This window comes from Coturnix japonica, chromosome 1, assembly GCF_001577835.2.
Source record: "Coturnix japonica isolate 7356 chromosome 1, Coturnix japonica 2.1, whole genome shotgun sequence".
Lineage (NCBI taxonomy): Eukaryota > Metazoa > Chordata > Aves > Galliformes > Phasianidae > Coturnix > Coturnix japonica.
This window is the reverse complement of record NC_029516.1, coordinates 139,988,008-140,006,717: the sequence shown is the minus strand read 5'-3', so window position 1 is coordinate 140,006,717 and position 18,710 is coordinate 139,988,008. Positions and strand designations below refer to the sequence as shown.

Genomic DNA, 18,710 nt, shown 5'->3' with positions numbered 1-18,710 from the left:
TAGAGTTGTAGGATTGAGGCTGTTAAGAGTAAAGGTTTGGGACCTGATGGAGAAGGAGAAGGTCTTTAAGCCACGGTGGAAAGAATTTTTTTGAAAGCTCGTCTTCATCTGATTCTGCTCCAGTTTGCTGCTGAGTGCTCAGATAAACTCGGTTTTCTTTCTCTTTGCCAGAGTCAAATTGATATAAAGGATATAGATAGCAATTGACTATGCCAACTGAAAGGTGTTTTTGTCAACCAGCGTCAACCAATATCCTATAAATAGGTAATCTTAGCTTATTTATTTATACGAAGCTTGCTTGTGTGGTGACATCATGTCCATACCAGCTCCTGAGCAGGTGTATGTCCAACATGTAAAGTTCTCTTCACACAAAAGTCATCTTGACTTTGTGGCTTCATGCTTCTCCCATTTCAATAAACAAATCTATAAATTACAGACATGCTTCAAAGACCCCGTTTACAGTTGTAAAAAGAATGAACACATATATTTTGGGTGCTTGAGCTAGCATATGCAGGACTAGCAGGATACTTCAAAGAAGCATTCAGAGTTTCTTTAGCATAGCAACTTCTCAAAGATGCCATGTTCCCTCTGTATCAGTACAGCCTGATGGAAACAGCAAGCACTTGCCACCTCTGCAATGTGATTATTTAAGCACCTGATGGTAGACATTTAATTCTGAAAACAAGGACTTTGGTCTCTTAGATGCTTTCTTCTATATATAGCTAGCTGAAAGCAGAATACCACAAGATTTTATTGCCTCTGACATTTTAGAAAATATTATCCCAGTTGTATTTGAAATACACTGCACCTTTGTTCATGCTTCAGAAGACCTTGAACCAATCTATACACTACAAAGACTCTTTACAGGAATCTTTCTTCCTGTTTCGGGCTTCTCTTAAAAAAGCTCAGTCTAACTTAAATTATCCTTTTTTAAAAGGTGCAAGCATAAGTTACAGACAGGGCCAGCCTGTTGTGTGAGGCTGCTTTCCTCTCTGCTCCCTTTCGTACTGAGATGAATGCGAGGGAGTATGTCTCAGTTTCATGCAGGGTTTTTTTAAACTTCTGTTCATTTCTCTATCGTAACTGTCTGTGATTTGTATAAGTAACCAGCTTATGTTTGAAAGTTTCTTCTTCCTGATGCCATTGTAGCCAAGTATTAATTCGCAGATTTTCAGAGCAAAAACCTCAGAATAAAGAAAGGGGCTGTTCGTTTGGGGCCTACAGAAAATGTTGTTTGTTTGGGGCCTACAGAACGTGTCAGCGAATCATTGGGAAACATCAGATTTTCTTTCTGTTGTCATTTCCTTTAAATTGAACAGCAGCATCACTCGTTACAACCCTGTGTCGGCACTCTTCAGAAGATGCACAGCTGACGTTTCTCTTCCTTCTGTCTGATTTCAGGTGAAAAGCCGTACAAGTGCACGTGGGAGGGCTGTGATTGGCGATTTGCGCGCTCGGACGAATTAACGCGCCATTACAGGAAGCACACCGGGGCTAAACCCTTCCAGTGCGCCGTGTGCAACCGCAGCTTCTCTCGCTCTGATCACCTGGCTCTGCACATGAAGAGGCATCAGAACTGAGAGCCATAGTTGTTGCCGAGGCCGTTCTGTATCTATGCAATTTCCTAATGACTCTCAACCTACAACTAAAATTAGTTTAATTTTTGAGGATGGATTATCCATTTAAAAGAAATCTCAAAACTGGAAAATGTATATTTTGTATATTTATGCAGAAAAAGGGAAGACACTATCACAGTACCAGAGTGTTCAAGTCATTTGTTTGCTCACATGGTGTATATGGCTTTAGTCAGCAGGTTTCATCTCTTTACAAGTATTATGTCTTGACACACGGCAGCATTACACATATTTTTTTTTTCTCTCTAGGTGTTTTGACCAAAGCAGTGTCATTATGGTGACGATGTTTAGTAAACAAATTAATGAGAGACTATAGATGAATGGACACAGTGGAAAAGCCATGCATTGTAATCTGTCAGGGTTTTACTGGACTTGTTTAGTACTTGTACTTTTTTTTAAATGTTAAGTCGTTCTGTGGAGATGAAATACGTAGAAAAATTCATAAACAGCCATAGAACAAAACATTTTGTTCTGTATGTTGCATGTTTGCTATGACAAAGATTTTGTAAATATGCAAATCAGCTTTTTAGGGTTAAAACAAAAGTTTTCTAAGAATTATTTGGAAAAAACAAAAAAAACAAACAAAAAAAAAACACAGTTGTTTTACATTTGTTAACACGGCACATTTACACTAAAAGTTATTTAAATACCTCTCAAACCAGTACCAACTTAGCTTCATTTCTCTTGAGAGAAATGAGCAAGGCATTCGGATGTTTTGTACCTGTTAACTCAGATTGTGTGCACTGAATATTCAAAGCAGGATTTTGTTTTCAAATTTCTTAAAAGGGTAAAACATTTAAAGTGAACTGGAAAGTAAACGTTGGAAGCTTAAACGGGGGGGTAGTTACAGTATAAAGAATGTTAAACCTCTTACTATAAGCTAAACTTAGTATCACTTTAAAAAGAAGGATTTAGGATGCAATTTTCATATACGGACATACTAAGCTGGTTCAGCACCAGTATGATCTGTTTTCATGTGGACATTGCGTGTAATTTACTAGAAGGTAAAGGATACAGTAATTTTATTTAAAATTACAGTGCAGTTTAGTTAATCCACTGTTCAAATGGATACGCACGGGGGAAAATTAACTGCTGACAAAGGTAGCTGAAACTCCACTGAAGTCAGTGAAGTGGTGCCCTTTTATGCTAACAGTGACTTTGATCCACAGTGTTCAGCCTTGAAACATTAAGTGAAGGGCCAAAGATGAGGTTAGCCTGTGCAGGATTTGGCCAGGCAACAGGAGAAAACGAAACAAACCAAGTAAAAGTGTCTGGAGTTCACAAGCTGTAATATTAAGCTGTCAACCAAAGGGTAAAATAAACAATCAAAATACCAAAAAAGGGTCTCGCAGGAAAATCTAGCGTTGTGAAAACTGTTGTTTGTCTTTATTTATTTGTGGTATATGATAGACTTTTTTTTTAAGACAATTTTACATATACTTGATAAATTATAGTTTTGTTTGTTATAGTTAGAAATGTTGCTCTTAATGTAAATAGTTGACAAATGATGTAAATAATTTTCTAAGGCTTCAAATGTTTATACGTGGAAACACATGCATAAATTGGTTGCTGTTTTGCTTCTTTTGCCTCCCCCCTACCTTATTTTTGTATTGTGGTATTTCCTATGCAAATGTTGGAGCAAACAGCTGTATAGTTGTAGAATGTTTTGAGAGAGAATGAAATGGTTTATATATAAAAGACTTTTTTTTTTTTTTTTTTTGCAAAATAAAACAAAGTGCCTAATGTGCGTTTGTGTGTTCTCTGTAGCTCCTGACAATTGTAAGTTTTGTGTTTTTGCAGGATGAGCTGGAAATCGCAGCAATATAAAGCCAAGAATGGCTGTTCTTTATAGGAGGGATTGTCTCTTTGGAAAGTACCTTGCCCTTCTGTGTCCAGCCCTCTTTAAAATAATAAATGTGAAAAGATTATTACTTCAGGGCTCTTCTCTGCCACTAGAACTTTAACAGAATTGTGCAGTAGCCTGAAAATAATTCCAGTAGTCCATCCACAGACACGTAGCTGGAAAGGAAAAATACTCATGGCATGTATACAAGAACTATAGGAGTTCTCTCCTACTTTCAAAATGGGTAAAAGCTGTTCACACCCATCTAGTGTTGCCCAAAAGTACTTTCTCCTCCCAAAGTCCCCTTCATGTCCCAGAAAAACAGGAGGGTCCCAAAGAAGTCTTATTCAATGTCATGTCCCCCCCAACAATCCACATCTCCTTTTCAGTATTTTTTATTGGAAGGTAGAAGTATTGTTTGAGCTAGAAATTCAAGTTGATATGCGTACAGATCTGGGGCTACAGTTGTCTTCCAATCCTTTCTGTCAAGCTTAAAGAAAATGGGTATATTGAACTTCTCAAAATAAATACATCTTACGACCCATAAAAATGTCGATGCAACTTTTGTTTACTATTCCAAATCGGTAAATTAACTATCAACTTACTCAAAATTCACACAGAAATGGTTCTGCACACCAACCAGTTCCTCCTTTTTGAAAATACCTAGGATAGTCATCAGTAAAGTCAGTGAAATCCCAGTTAATTGCCAAGATAACCTGCCTGCATCTAACCTAACTCTGAACAACCACAAACGCTAAAGCAATGTTTTGGAGAATATGGAATGTAATTCCCAGCAGCATTGCTGCTGCATTACCCTTTTTTGATCCAGCAATTAGAAGAAGTGCTGCGTTTCTTTAGAGTTTTTCTGCTAGGAGGGGAAGTTGGCACTGCGTTCAGTAATCACTCATGTGCTGTCATGGCAAATGAGAGTTACCAGAGCTTATTTTCCCAAGCACAGGGTGAAGTAAATAACAGCAGTATTCCTGGCCATTCGGTGTGCCAAGCTTGGCCGCTTCACTCAGCCCAAATAGCTCACATCGTGCTTGGGATTGGATGGGCAGTAGGTTTAGGAGCTGTTTTGGTCTTCTGTGGACGAAGACGGTTCTTGTTTCTATGTTTCCCATGCCTGTTCTCAACGAGGGCCCACTGATTGCATGGTTTCGGCCTCTGAAATTGCTTCATACTACTAGATGTTTCTCTTGCTCAGCTACCTGGTTGCATAAACCAGCTTAATAGGCCTGTATTAATCTTGAATGAAAGGCCATAATTATGTCCATCTACTTCAGCGGCGTTTAGCCTAACACAAACAGAAAACGCACACAGCAGACTCATGTGCTGGAATACATTACAAAACTGAAAGCAGAGAAGCTGGCTTTACTGGCGAGTGCTATGTCCCCAGTATGTGGTGTTAACAGTTGAACAGCACAGCCAGTCTCAACACCAGCCAGAAAAGGCTGCATTACCACAGTTCCTGCCTGCTCATTGAAAGCAGTTGGGCAGAGTCCCCTGAGGTACGGAGGCAGCTCTCAGATCCAGCTCTCAAATTATCATTCGACACTCAAATTATCATTCCACGTGAAGAGGGAAAATCCAGTTGGCAAACTGGATTTTCCAGTGATCATGTGAAAGCCACGCTGTCTCTTCACTGGGTTCTGAGTTCCTTCCTGTGGTTTTTGTATTAGTTGAGGGCCTGGTCCTCAGCAGAGGTGCTTTTGTGCCTACATGGGGATCCTGTGGCTTTCATTACATGGGATCTTCTCAAGGATCCTTGTAATCAGCTCCGTAAGGTGCCACCTCCTGTGGCCTTTGCTACATGGGAACCTCTCAAGGATTCCTGTTGTACTCAGGCCTGCAAGGTGCCATGAGGCTCTGCCACGCTGTATAACCACAATAATGGTTTTGCCATTGAACTTCATGAAAGAGAGTCCAGCTCAAAGAGTGACTAGTATCCAGAAGAATGTGGTGAATTACTCATGTGCTGAATAATGTATCCTGGCACTTTAAGTGTATGAAGGCAGGGGGAATTTATTGGCCGCTGTAAGCAGGAGAAGCAGCCCAATGGGTATGCTTTTAATAAAGTGTCTTGCATGCTTTGCTTTTGTTTACTTATTCCTCTTCTCCTTTACCACTAACCATTATGTTGTTGTCATCTGCTGTGTTTCTAGCACCCCCACAAACGCTTGTTGTTGGGGATTTGGGATTTGAGCTGATACAGGCCATTGTAGAAACTCATGGCAGACTAGGCAGAGAGGTCTACAAAGTCTCATCTACAGTGGTTCCAAAGATTTATTTGATGTTGGCATTGTGCTTTTTAAAAATAGTTACTGTTTATATATAAATATGTATGCAAATATATATTGGCATGTGTGTATGCGTGCTTGCTCACTTGAATATTCAATTTAATTCTGACTCCTGGCAAATGCTTTTGATTCATGGCAGTGAGTTTCACAGAGTTAGCTGAGCAAGGATAGTAGGAGTGTAAAATGCATATTACTACTCATCCTCACAAAATTTCTATACAAAAAGAGAAATTTATGTGTTTGTTCTCCTTGCTATGTATACATACTGAGGGAAAATGCTACAATTAAATTCAGTTTCCAAAGAGTAGGTTTTGTCTTTATGTGTTCAAAAAAATTTGGTAGAGAGTGAGAGGGTTGTATGGAGAAGGAAGGACATTCACATTACAGCAACAAAGCTAATTAGGAAAAGAAACTTTTCAGTTGGCCAAGCTAAAACCATGATTTATTTCTACAGAAGAACCTCCACACATGTTAGCAGACTGCATCCTGGAATGTAATTTTTGGTGTAGCTTGTCAAAGCAGAATTCCTTCTCTCTCAGCTTTACTTTTCTTTCCAGGTCTCTGCATATGCCCATTTCTTCTGCCCATCCATCTCATGCTTAATTCTTATTTCTCACTGCTCCCAAAGCTCTGGCTGCCTGTTGGTCCAACCCAGCCACCAGCTGAGCACCAGCCCTGGCTGTTACTGCTTGTGCTTTTGCTCCCAGGCAGAATGTTAACCTCGCTTAGCTCAGGTTCAGCAGCGGTTGCTCACATCATTTGAAGACAGGGCAAACTGAAGGGAATATGGAGGAAGATGCTCTGTGCAGACCAAGAACTTCGGAAATAAAACATGGAAGTGTGATATCTTTTGTCTCTTTTCCACAATTCTCAGTCTCTTTCTATCGTCATTTGTGTGACTTTCGTTTTTTGACTCAGGCCATAAAATGCTGGCAGAGGAGCAACAGTGTTGAAGGAAGAACCTGTGAACCTGGACAGAAATACCTTCCTTGTAGTTCACTTCTCTTCTTGGCACGAAGAATAGCAGCATGAATTGTTTATTTTCTGCCTGTCTCCCTACACTGTATTGTATAACCGGGGCAAACTTCCTTTTTTCTTTATGTACAGTACTTGTGTCAATACACAGAACATGACATAATTATGTGCATAACAACTTTTGCACCCAGTGACTTTTTTTTTTTTCTTCATAGGGCTCAGGAAACTTGTGAGAGCATTCTCCTTCCCATGGGACAGGGCAAAGGCATGTGATGCCAAGGGGGATTCTCACAGCTCAAAAATATTCAGCTGTTCAGTGCAGAGTCATGAGGTTTTCAGCCTTGCTTCTTGGGCTGACCCCATTTTCCTGCCTTACTCTTTTTACTGTAGTACAGGAAGCTCAACAGCTTCAACTACAGGAAGCTGTAGGAAAATATGGTTTGCCTCTTTCTCAAGAACTGAGGAATCATATTGGTTGATTTGCCATCTTTTCTGCCTGGGAAATCAAAGTCTGAAGTCTCTTTTAAATAATATCCCCAAAGGCCATTTTTCTTCCCAGCCTCAGTTGTTGTTTCTGTTTATACTTGTTTTGTTTAGTTCGCTATTGTTATTGTGGTTTGTCATTATTTCCAGCCCATTGGGGTGGATCACTAGACCAAGAAAAAGGACAAAGTCACCCTCAGAGAGACCCAAAACCTAGTCTGTGCTCTCCCAGGTCAACACCAGAGCTGCAAGGTTGAGGACTCATTCTCTCTGCTGCTCTCTTTTTCCAGTCCCACACATCTTGTGTTCTCTGCTCTCACTGGTCTGGCCTCAAGGAGGATAAAAATAAGCTCTATAGTACCCTCTCTCTGGTTCCATATAGCTCATGGACTGCTGAATCTCTTGTGAAGTCAGGGATGTTTGCTTCCAGCTTTTTCAGGATGACAAGGAGTGGGTACCATGTTCCTGGCCACTGGAGATTGGCCTCTTTCATTTACTATTACTTTGTAAAAAAAAAAAAAAAAAAAGAGCACCATCTCCAAACCCCTTCAAGGTAGGGGCATTGCAAAGGAAAGCTGCAGCAACCTGTGAGAAGCCTCGTCTTGCACACATGCAGAAAATGAGTCAGAAAAGCATCTTTGACATTAAGACCTCAGGAGGATTTAGGCAGGACAATACCTAGTTTCTGGATCCTGATAAGTGATAAGAGTGACCTGAATCCTTAACAGCATGAAGCCTGAGGCTCTGCTGCATATCTATATAAGCACAGCTCAAGGACCATGAGGAATTTTAAACTCATAAATTCATGGGCATATAGAGCTTAACCTGTAGGGTTAAACATTGGAAGTATGAAAGTCTTCTGGATTTTATGCATACATTACACCCCACTTTAGGTGCTAAATCCTTTTGGGAGGGGATTTTTTGCTTCATTGAGAAGAAGCAATGTGCAACTTTGGTAACTCACATGGTTGGGGAAGGCTTGAGAAATCTGTTTCTGCAAATTGCATTGGCACCAGAGCTGGGCCTGAAGTCTGAGAATGTAGGAGCTGCCTACTGCCTCAGTGTCAGTGGCGCAAAGCTGGCACCAGGCGAGCAACACCAGCATTTTGCAGGCGCCTGGGCACCTTGTACACTTTAGGCTGGATCAGGAACTTCCTTGTCTGATTGAAATGGCATAATGAAATAAGATTTAATTTGAAAAAACTGCTGCTTTACAGTTTGACACAGAAGACCTAAAGTCTGAGAGGATTGCTCTCAGGGAGCTTTCACAACAAGTTTCTGAATTTCGGTCTTTTAATCCACAGTGTCTCCTGAGGCTGAGTCTGGATTTTGTACTTATGAAGAGGTTTTTTTTTCCAGTTTTGTTCAAATACAGCAGTCTCCCAAGAGCAACATTTTAGAGATTTTGACTGTGGAAGATGGCAGAATTCTTGCGAGATTAACAGCATTTGCTCTATAGCCAACTATCAATTAAAAACTTTACGTGGTCCAAAACATTCCCCTCAGCCCAGCTCTGATGGATCCTTTAAATGAACACCTACATTCACAAACTGCTGGTAAGAAAAAGCATGAGTAATATGCTCAGATAATCTTGAAGTCAGCTTGATTTGTTATTTCTGTTCTCATATTCTCAGCTAAATAGCGAAATAATAGTTTTCTTATACAAATACTTGTATGTTAATGTTGAACTTACCTGTGGTTCCCCCTCCACCCCAAAAATTAATAAATCGTTGTTTTCCAAGCACTATATTTGGTGTTGTTATCAGACTAGAACTAAAAATCATTCCTCCTTTGAAGAAGCTCAGACAAATGGGTAAGCCAGGCAAAATGTCCCCAGGGGAAAACTTACTTCATTTCTGAAACATTAACAACAGCAATCAAATGAAATGTGAGTATTTTCAGAGTACATACTGTGCCTTAGGACATTTAAGCTAATTTCTCAAATAAAGGAACTTTTCAGTAACCTTAAAGAAGCATACTCTGAAAAGACAGTTCTGAATATCAGCTATTTCTGACATGTACAATCTGCAGAAAAATTAGGCTTCGGGGATCCACATATTCCACTTTTATCTTCTTTGTAAGTTTATTCTGTGTATTTACACAATTCAGCTTGCTTACTATAGCTGGTAGATGCTCTTCAGTTTGCTTGTGACTGATACGGCTATTTTGTGATAGTCCCTTAGAGGCACCTCGTGCTTCTTGGTGTTACTCAGTTTGTTGTTGCAGTGGGGAACAGGGTGTTAGCTGAAGCTGGTGAGCTGAAGGGAGGATGGCAATCCAACCAGTCTTCTACTTGTTTCCAAGCAGTACTGTTTTCATGACAATACTCCCTGCCACCACTGCCTTAGTGTGTATGGGTTGGTGCCTTTTAGTGCATCTGGCAAAATACCTGGGGCTGGGGGATTTGCTGATAAACCTGAATAAAATCAAACTTTATGACATTTGAATAGCCATGGTTTGGGATGGTTTTGCCAGTGCCTCACCAAGAATCTGATTTGAATTGTTTCCCTGAGGTCAGTGTAACTGCAGAAAGTTCCCATCTGCTCCCTCTCAGATTTTTTACTTCTTTGTGCCATTGAGGCATTAGCAAGATGGACAAATGTTGTTTATTCTTCCCCAACTGCCTCATTTTTAGCATTTAAGTACAAGCATCAGAAAAAACACCCGTAGCAATTAAAAGGAACAAATCAATCTTACCACCAAGACAATGCACAAAATCAGCCTGCAAGGAAATATATATGTTTATTTACCCTGGGAAGTTAGGTTGCCAGCCTTCTCCTCACAGGGGCACAGTTGTAGAAGTATTAATTAGCAACCATGGCTGAGCCTGCACTAGTAAGCTAAGCATGGCTGGGATTGCTCCTAAGTACTGATGCCAACAGAGATGGAAATGGGTGCATCTGTGGTATTGATCTCTCTTCTCTTCTTCCGCAAACAAGTAATCTATTGAGAGCAATCCTGGCCCATGCCAGCTCTTGGCCTGTATTTGGGAATTGTTTGGGAAAGTTGGCCCCAGTCCCGCTGTGCCAGGCACTGTGCTAACAATTAAACAACATAGACAATTAATTGCCTTCCAGTGCCTGGGAATGTTCCTGGCACTCTTTAATTTACCAGTATGGACGTTAGCTTTGGAGTTCAAGCGCTGCCAGATTCAGCCCGGCTTCCCCTGGTCTTTAAAAGAAGAGAAAGAAAGCAAACAAAAACTGACATTCAGGGGAGCAGTTCTGCTGCATGTGGTCCTTCTTAGAGCCTGAGAAATATGTAAATTCACAGGCTCTATTGATTTGCTTCAAATTACTTCACATTGACAATAGAATAAAGACAAAAAGCAGAAATGGCCCAGAAAATTGTCTCACTATTAAGAAAAAGGAAAAAGGATTTTAGCTTTAATTATTTTACTTCAGTGAGTGACAGAGCTTGAGGAAGAAGTCTAGATGGGGGGTTCAACTGGGAGGCTCCTCATGGAGCTGTGTAGAGGAAATGTGAGGAATTGCTGCTTTTAAAAAAATAATACGTGTGCCAGTGAGAGCAAAGAAGAAGAGGTCTAATCCCTTTGAAGCTTGCAGTTTTATGAGAGCTCTGTCCTTGGGAACTGTTCACCAGAGATGAGTAGAGCCGCTTCGAGCTTTGCAAAATTAGTACAAACATAAGGTGAGTGGTTTTATCATAAAATTGGAGTGGCCATTAAAACTTCAAAGGAGACGTATGACCTGAATTTTACCTGTCACAGTCTGGAGTATTTATTATAGGACGATTTGATTCCTTTCTTTAGCTAACAACCTGGTACTCACGTGAGGTCAGGGGCCAGATTATAGTTTTCATTGGTGGTATGATAGATTAGATGTTAATATTTTATTGCTTCTGACCTTGGGAATTCATAAACCATTGGAAAGGTAAGAGCTGAAAAAATGCCATGGCTCCCTTTGGAGTGAGAGCATATTTCTAATTCCTGAGTGTGGCCACAGTAGTATGTTTGTGTTGATTAACATGTAACCAGGCTGACTTTGACATCCTCAAAGGATGCTGGGGATTGTAATCCTTTAGGAGCTCTGGTCAAGCAACACTGCTGCCCATTTACTGCAAGTTTTGAAATCAGAATTACCTTAGAGGAGAAGGAAATTCAATATTTAAAATTGTAAAGAAAGGCACTGTGATAAACCCATCTTTTCCCAGAAACGTCCATATATTTCCATAACCTTTGTCCTTCCTCCAGATCTGCTGGTTGGTTGTGCAAAAACTGTGGTTCAGCACCTCGTTCTCATGGGCATAGAGGTAGTCCCTTCCCCTCCTTCTTGCTGGGGCTGCCAAGTTGGCTGCACCATCATTTGGTCCCTTTTTCTACTGCCTTAGTACGCTCATTTCAGCCTTCTCCTTTCACATATTTGACACATTTCCCCAGATGGCTCTCTGTCTCTCCTTGCAGTGTCTTCTGCTGTTCTTCTGTCTGTCTGCCTGACCCCCAGAAGGGCTTGTAATGGCCAGCTCAAAGGATCAATTGCCATATAGGTCTTTGGCTTTGCAGGCTGTTTGCATTGTGCCTTAACAGGGAAATAGTAGCTGCATCTGAGTGAACAAGTTTGCCTGCAGCTGTATTTGTAAATAATCAGAATCATCAATAAGCATCGTGAGTGTGAGATGCTTATTGTTCTAAGAGAATATGACAATAGTATTTTAGCAGTACTCAAGCGGAATCTTCTATAAAACTGTTCATCTGCACATTCCAAAGAGATAACTTGATTTAAACACACAGTATAGGTACAGCCCATTTGAAAGCATAAAATATTGGTCTGGATTCTGAGGCAAATACTAGCCATCATTCTTCTCTGCATAGAATTTTCTACATCTAAATTAAGGCTTCTATAGATCCTGAAGCACAGATTTCAGTAGATTTTAGGTGCCTAATCCCACATAATAGTGTAGACAACCAACTGGCTAGTACTGCCCTGCTTCTATCTATACTTCTATGATCAGCTTAAAAACAGTAGTACTTTTTCTCATTAGGAATAATAACGGTGGTAGCCAGTTTTTGCACGCTAGGCGTGTGGGAGCACTATTTTCCCAGGGACTGCAAGGCCCACAAGACATTTTATGTTAGCCTGCTGTTGGTCTAACCACTATATCGCCAGTAGTCTTGCCCAGGCAGACATGTCAGGGTACAAAGATTCCTGGGAAAGGAAGATTTCATGAAGGGAACACTGGATTTGTGTCACCTGATGCCTTTAGAAGACAGTGACTGCTAAGGTAGATAGACATGCAAAATCTAGACAATACGATTTTAAGTGCAAAAGGAAGCTATCTACAGGCATCTGTTTGACGGGACTGGCTCAGACCTCTTCAAACAGTGTGACTGAACTTGGAGATAAGATTACAATCTTTGAAATTAAAACAGTGAACAAACAAAAAAGACAAACAACCCAACAAACTAGAAACCTAGAGGTGCAAGCCTGCTTCCCTCACTTCCATAGCTTCCCTAGACAAAAGCTGCCCACTCATCAACACTGAAATGACTGGGAGCTGCAGGACTCTTGGGCCTTTGATCAAGGCATCTTTGTACAGTCCTGAAGGATCTCTTCTCATCTCTGCAGCTACCTGAAAATTCATCACTTTGTTCAAACTCATTCTCCTTCCCTAATCCTTCCCCCATATTTCCCAGTAGTTACTGACAGAGTAGTGGATGTCTACCCTAAACAAAGCCATATCACCACCTTGCTACCAGAAAAAGCATTTACTCTCTCAAGACAGCAATGAGTGAGGCTTGTTCTCTCCTTCCTTTCTACATCAGGCCCACTGCATTCCTTCTGTTCTCTCCCACCTCATTGGTACCCCAATCCCCTCAGCATAAGGAAAACTCAGGATTAAATTGTTCCACCAGCAGCAAACAAGCCACAGCAAAACTGGCTTGGCTGGTTGGAGACCAGCCAAACAGCAATGCAGTGGATCATGTGTCATGGGTACTTATAGAAATGAAATGTCACTGCACTCAAATAGAGAAGGAAGACTTGATCTTAGGCCATGAGGTGTAAAAAAGCTTTATTGGAATTTTTGCTAGTTGAAACTGATCATAAACTACTTATTTCCACTGCTAAAAGGGGCCTGGCAAGCACATTGCTGAGAAACAATTATTTTTTTTTTTTCAAGTAGAAGAATTGCAAACTGGATACCAGCCTGAGCAGGACTTGTGGAAGCAGATAGACTCTCTAGATTACCTAGGAAAAAATGCAATGGAATAAAGTCCAGAGGTAGGGTATTTACATTTCAGTTTTATTGAAAATCCTGTCTGAGACAAAATAAAGACTATAACTGACATGTATAAGGATGTGATGCCACAAGAAGGAGTTGAAGCTTTCAGCATAATGCTTCTGGGAAAGTTACTCTTGTCAGTGTTAAAAGAAACTCCTCGGACCAGCAGGATTTTGTTTTAAGTGGTAGGAAGAATTGAATCTTAAAGCATCACAGTAAAGAGAAATGTTTTAAAGAATAATGTGGGCAGCATAAAAAGAAAACTATCTAAGAAAGCTGTAAGAGGTTGGGTCCAGACAAACAGAGAAATCGCCAAAAGCTTGACCCGTATTTTAAATATAACAAAGAAGTGAGAGAATACATATTTGGTATTTTCAGGTTAGGTCTAGAAATAAAACAGGCTCCTTGACCCAAGTAATCATAATTAAGCTGGATGCAAAAATGTACATTAGTTTAGCAAGAAAGTTCTACTTACAGTACCACAACCAGGCAGGTAATCACAACCATCAAGTATCTTTCTACTGGACAGGTTGTATTACAGTGTCTGGTTGCTTTTCACAAGTCAGATGAGGATTAAAAGATGGAATTAAATGAGCTGTGGACATCAGAAGTACCAGTTGCATCCAGCCTCTCACCTTGATACCCAGCTCCCTCTGTAACCAGTCCCAACCCTCTACCAGGACTTGTTTTGTCCCAGCCTGGTCACACAGCTGCACTCTGGACCTTGTCAGGTAATGTCTGCCATAGTGCCCATCCCACAGTCCTTCCGTGCAGGTACACCAAGTCTGCTCTGCCCCCTGGCCCATGCTGTGTCACTCCTCAGCTTGCTTCCCTCTCCCACAGTTTTGCCACAAGAGTCTCCCAGCTCTGACGCTTCATCCTGTTGTCTCTTCTTAACACATCCAGCTCTCCCTCATGCCCAAACTGCTTGTCTGCATTAGCAAGCTGTGGTCATGTAGTCATTGTCTTGCTTTCTCAAGCTCCTTATCTAGACATACTGTCTGTGTTTACATCATTAGACCTCAGAGTTCTTCCTAGTTCCCATGTCTGGATGTACACTTAGTCATGTCAGCTCCATGCTAGGATAGAAACCTGGATGCCTACGCCGTATGGGAGCTGCAGCGTGCCCCAACAGGCCCAACAATTCAGATGACCAGGAAATGAGGGCTCTGAGATATGCTGCAGAGCAAGTAAGTACAGATGCAGCAGCTGTTCTCAGCTAGCTGGCTGTCTAGTCCCAGTTTCAAGTCCAATTTTCCATATACAGTCATTGCTCCCCATTTCCACACCCAGCCAGTCTAGGTTTCTGTTCCCTGCTTCAGATCCATCTCACAAAACATCTCCTTCCATCAGATCCCATTCTGACCTCCTGATCTGACTTAGTCTTCAGCTCACAGCTCAGAATCTTCTTAACTAAGACAGGAGAGGTTTAGGTTAGATGTTAGGAGGAAGTTTTTCATTCAGAGGGTGGTGACACATTGGAACAGGTTGCCCAGAGAGGCTGTGGATGCCCCATCCTTGGAGGCATTCAAGGCCAGGCTGGATGTTACTCTGGGCAGCCTGGTCTGGTGGTTGGTGACCCTGCATATAGCAGGGGGGTTGAAACTCTATGATCTTCGTGGTCCTTTTCAACCTAGGTCAGTCTATGATTCTCTGATTCCCACTGCTTTGGTTCCAGCAGCAAGCAGATTTCTTGCACCAGAGATCTAGAAGTAGACATCTGCCCAGGCGTGCGTTCTATACCCAGGATATTTGTGCAGCACAGTCATATGTAGGGGACTGTGAGAAGTGTGGGAGTTTTCACTGACTGTGAAGGACTTCAGATACTGCAACCAAAAAGATTCCTCAGCAGGTGTGCATCTCAATTTTTTATTTTTTTTATTTTTTATTTTTTTTCTAATTGCTTGAATTTGGATAGGTTTTCATGGTGGCAGGGGAAGGCACAAAACTGGTTTTACTGTTAGTGCTGGACTTAAAAGGACTGGCTAGAAAACATGGGAACTCAAGACTATTAAAATAAAATCTCAAGAATTGCTTTACGTGCCATAATGTCCCAAATCCTTTCAGAAATAGCAGGGGAATAGAAAGAAAGCCCTGCAGAGATAGATAAGACACCTGTGAAATTTCAGGCCACACCACTGTTACATTTTATTAGATGATAAGCAACTGAGAACAATCTTTCCTCATCTGGGAAATGCCTGCAATTGTGCTCTCAATGGCTCTAAATCACTGGGAGGGGAAAAAAAGAAGAGAGAGATAGAGAGAGAGAGAGAGAAAGAAAGAGAGAGAATGGGGTAATGGGGTAGAATAAGCAGTGCCTGGAGCTTTTGGAAGGACTCAGAGCTGTGTGGGACGTGGACAGTTGTGGCTGTGACTTGCTGTTGCAGGAAAGACCCGAGCACCAGATGTTTTCAGTCACCAACCTTATAGTGTGTCCTCCTGGAAGGAACTGGAGCGGGCAGAACGTGTGCGCTCACCTCTAGGCAGGCTTATATCTGAGCTGCCCACAGGATGGATGGCTGCCCGTAGATGTGTTATTACACCGAGATTCACTCTGTATTGTTACTGGCCACGTTCAAGCTACGCTCAAGGACCAGACCATTTGATACAGCCTATTTTCAATAATATAGGACACAGAGGCTTTCCCTTTCAGCGTGGGATCACTCTGTAGGACTGGGTGCTTACCAGAAGCACTCAGATTTCCATATCTATAGGATACATTTGAAAGAGTTCTTTAAATGCTGATTTCACCTGCTCGTGGTCTTTACGGGACAGCCTGAGGGCAGAGCCCTCACTTAGCTGTTCATTCGGTAAGGTCACGGGGGCTGATCCTCAACACTTCAGCTCTATCCTGCTGGGGGGCAGTTTCCATCTCTGGCTGCGGTTACCAGCACTGAGCTCCGCTGTGAGGCAGCAGGGGCTGCAAAGCAGCTAGAAGCCGGTGCAGTGCGTACCCGTTTTGCCCTTCTGGAGTCAGAATGTGGCTGGAGCTTGCACCTAAGCCAAGGAGCTCACAGGGGATCCATACTTACTTTTCGGAGCACGCTAAATGGGTGATGAAGCTTGCCGAGGTCTACCTGCTATCGAATTCACTTTGTGAATTGTTATTCTTATCAGTTCTTTGTTTTCCCGTATTCCCTAGTGCATTTGACACCTAACTACTCCATTCAGGCTGCTATGACTTCATATTCTCTTGTTTCCTGGATCCTTTGATGAATGTATGTAGGTCATTCCGAAAGTAATGCCTCCTATTTATTTCCATGGAAACTACAACAGATACAAAGAGCATAATAACACTATTTGATAGAGCAAATTCTCAGCTACAAAGCACTATTTTTCAACATAGTCACCACCATTAGCTATGCATTTTCACCAGTGATGAACAAAAACATCTCCTTCCAGCAGATCCCATTCTTACCTCCTGATCTGATTTAGTCTTCAGTTCACAGCACCCCAGATCCTTCACAGTCCTTTGACTAGTGCAGCCAAGAGGAGCTGGGACTTTCAAGTAGATTTGTCATATCAAAACCATGCAATTCACAGTCTCTTTGTTCCACAGCCATATCAGGTTCTAGTCTGACTCGAATGGGAGAGGTATTCTTAAGATTGCTTTTGTTTATTTATTTTCAGATGTGCATACCACAAAAATTAGATTAAGGTTTGGATTTTGTCACGGTTGTCTCCTGCAAAGACTGGTTCTGTCTGTAGCAAGTAGTTTCTGGAGGGTTTCTTCTATTAATTACATGCTGCCACCCACTTATTTCCTTGAGGCAGATTTTGCATCCGTGTTTTCCCTGTGAATCTTCCTTCCTTTAAGGTAGTATGTTTCTTAGGTGGGCAGACTAACTGTATGAAAAAGACGTTTACAATCCAGGGGTCCAAATGCTATTTTATGCCACATGGAAAGATGACAAGTGCACAGGCTGCTAGACTGAGAACATTAACTCATCCTGTGGTAACAGTGCAAGTGATTGCAAACTGAAGTCACAGGGGGGAATTCAATACTGCCTTGATCCTGCAATCCCACCTATACTTAACTTTACATTTGTAAACATGAAGAAGCATAAGATAAACATAAAACAGCTAGGAGACGATAATTTGAAAGTCTGTTAAGAAAACTTAATTTTTACAGGCTAGATGGCAGAGTAGATAAGGTTGCTGAGGGGCCATAGATAGAAAGTGCAAACTTTGATTCAAACTACACTTTAGACTGATTTAGAGTCAGCTCCTCCTCGATATGGATACTCAGGCACTTGGGCTGTCCAACAACAGGGGCTGCCTACAAAACTGCTAGCATCACAGACCAGCCACATACTCAGTGATTCCTGAACCTGGTCTACATGATAGTTTTGCTGTGCAGAGTCGCTTGGCACTTGAGAGAGTATTTGCTTGGTTTTGAAGAGGCTTTTGCTTTATTCATTTATTTATTTAGTTAGTTAGTTAGTTAGTTAGTTAGTTAGTTAGTTAATGATCATTAGAACTTATGCCCATCCATGGCCAGAGCAGTGCAGGCTGAGAGGAGACCTCATGGTGGCTGCAGCTCCTCACAGGGAGCAGAGGTGAGCAACAGCGACAGGGCCCAAGGGAACGGCATGGAGCTGTGTCAGGAGAGGGGCAGCTGGGGGTGAGGGATGGGGTCTGCACCAGAAGCTGTCACAGATCCAGGAGCATTTGGACCACACTTTCAGTCACTGAGTTGGGATTTTAGGTGGTCCTCTGTGGAGCCAGAAGTTGGACTCAATAACTCTTATGGGTCTCTTCCAGCTCAGAATATTGTGTGATTCTATGGTTTGTCATTCAAATTGAATTTCTTTACAGTGTAAAAGCTGCAGGAGATTAATTCCTCTGATCCCCACCCCTCTTTCCCAAGTGAAACCTGTGAATCTATCAGGTTTCTGCCTTTGGGGGCTGTATTTGGGGTTACACAGGAGGCCTCTTTTTCAACCCTCTGTGCTACTTCAGTGCAAAGCAATGGGAGAACTTACCTGCAAGGCAGATGGATCTTCTGTCCATGAAAGGAAATCCCCTTGGGTAGCATAAGGCTGGTATTGTGAAGGTGACTGTGCCTGCTCCATTTCTACATCAAATGCTGGCAGGGGGATACCATGCTGGGCAGAACAGCTAGAGCTCTTCTTGCACTTGGGACAGCAAAATGTTAGTTATAGGGCTGCTGCTACTTGTGCAACCGAAAGTTGTTGAAGGCTTGATGGAGCATCTCCTAGCTTCAGAACCTCC

At 41.8% G+C, this 18,710-nt stretch overlaps 1 protein-coding gene across 1 annotated transcript in view; it reads left to right on the top strand.

The window, feature by feature from the left end:
• Window positions 1–3,381, top strand: part of KLF5 (Kruppel like factor 5) — a 19,045-nt gene extending 15,664 nt beyond the window's left edge. Inside the window, exon 4 of the mRNA XM_015851646.2 lies at window positions 1,402–3,381. Within this exon, the coding sequence (XP_015707132.1) occupies window positions 1,402–1,580 (179 nt within the window). The 3' untranslated portion in view covers window positions 1,581–3,381. The remainder of the gene's footprint in view (window positions 1–1,401) is intronic.
• The last annotated feature ends 15,329 nt before the right edge of the window (window positions 3,382–18,710 follow it).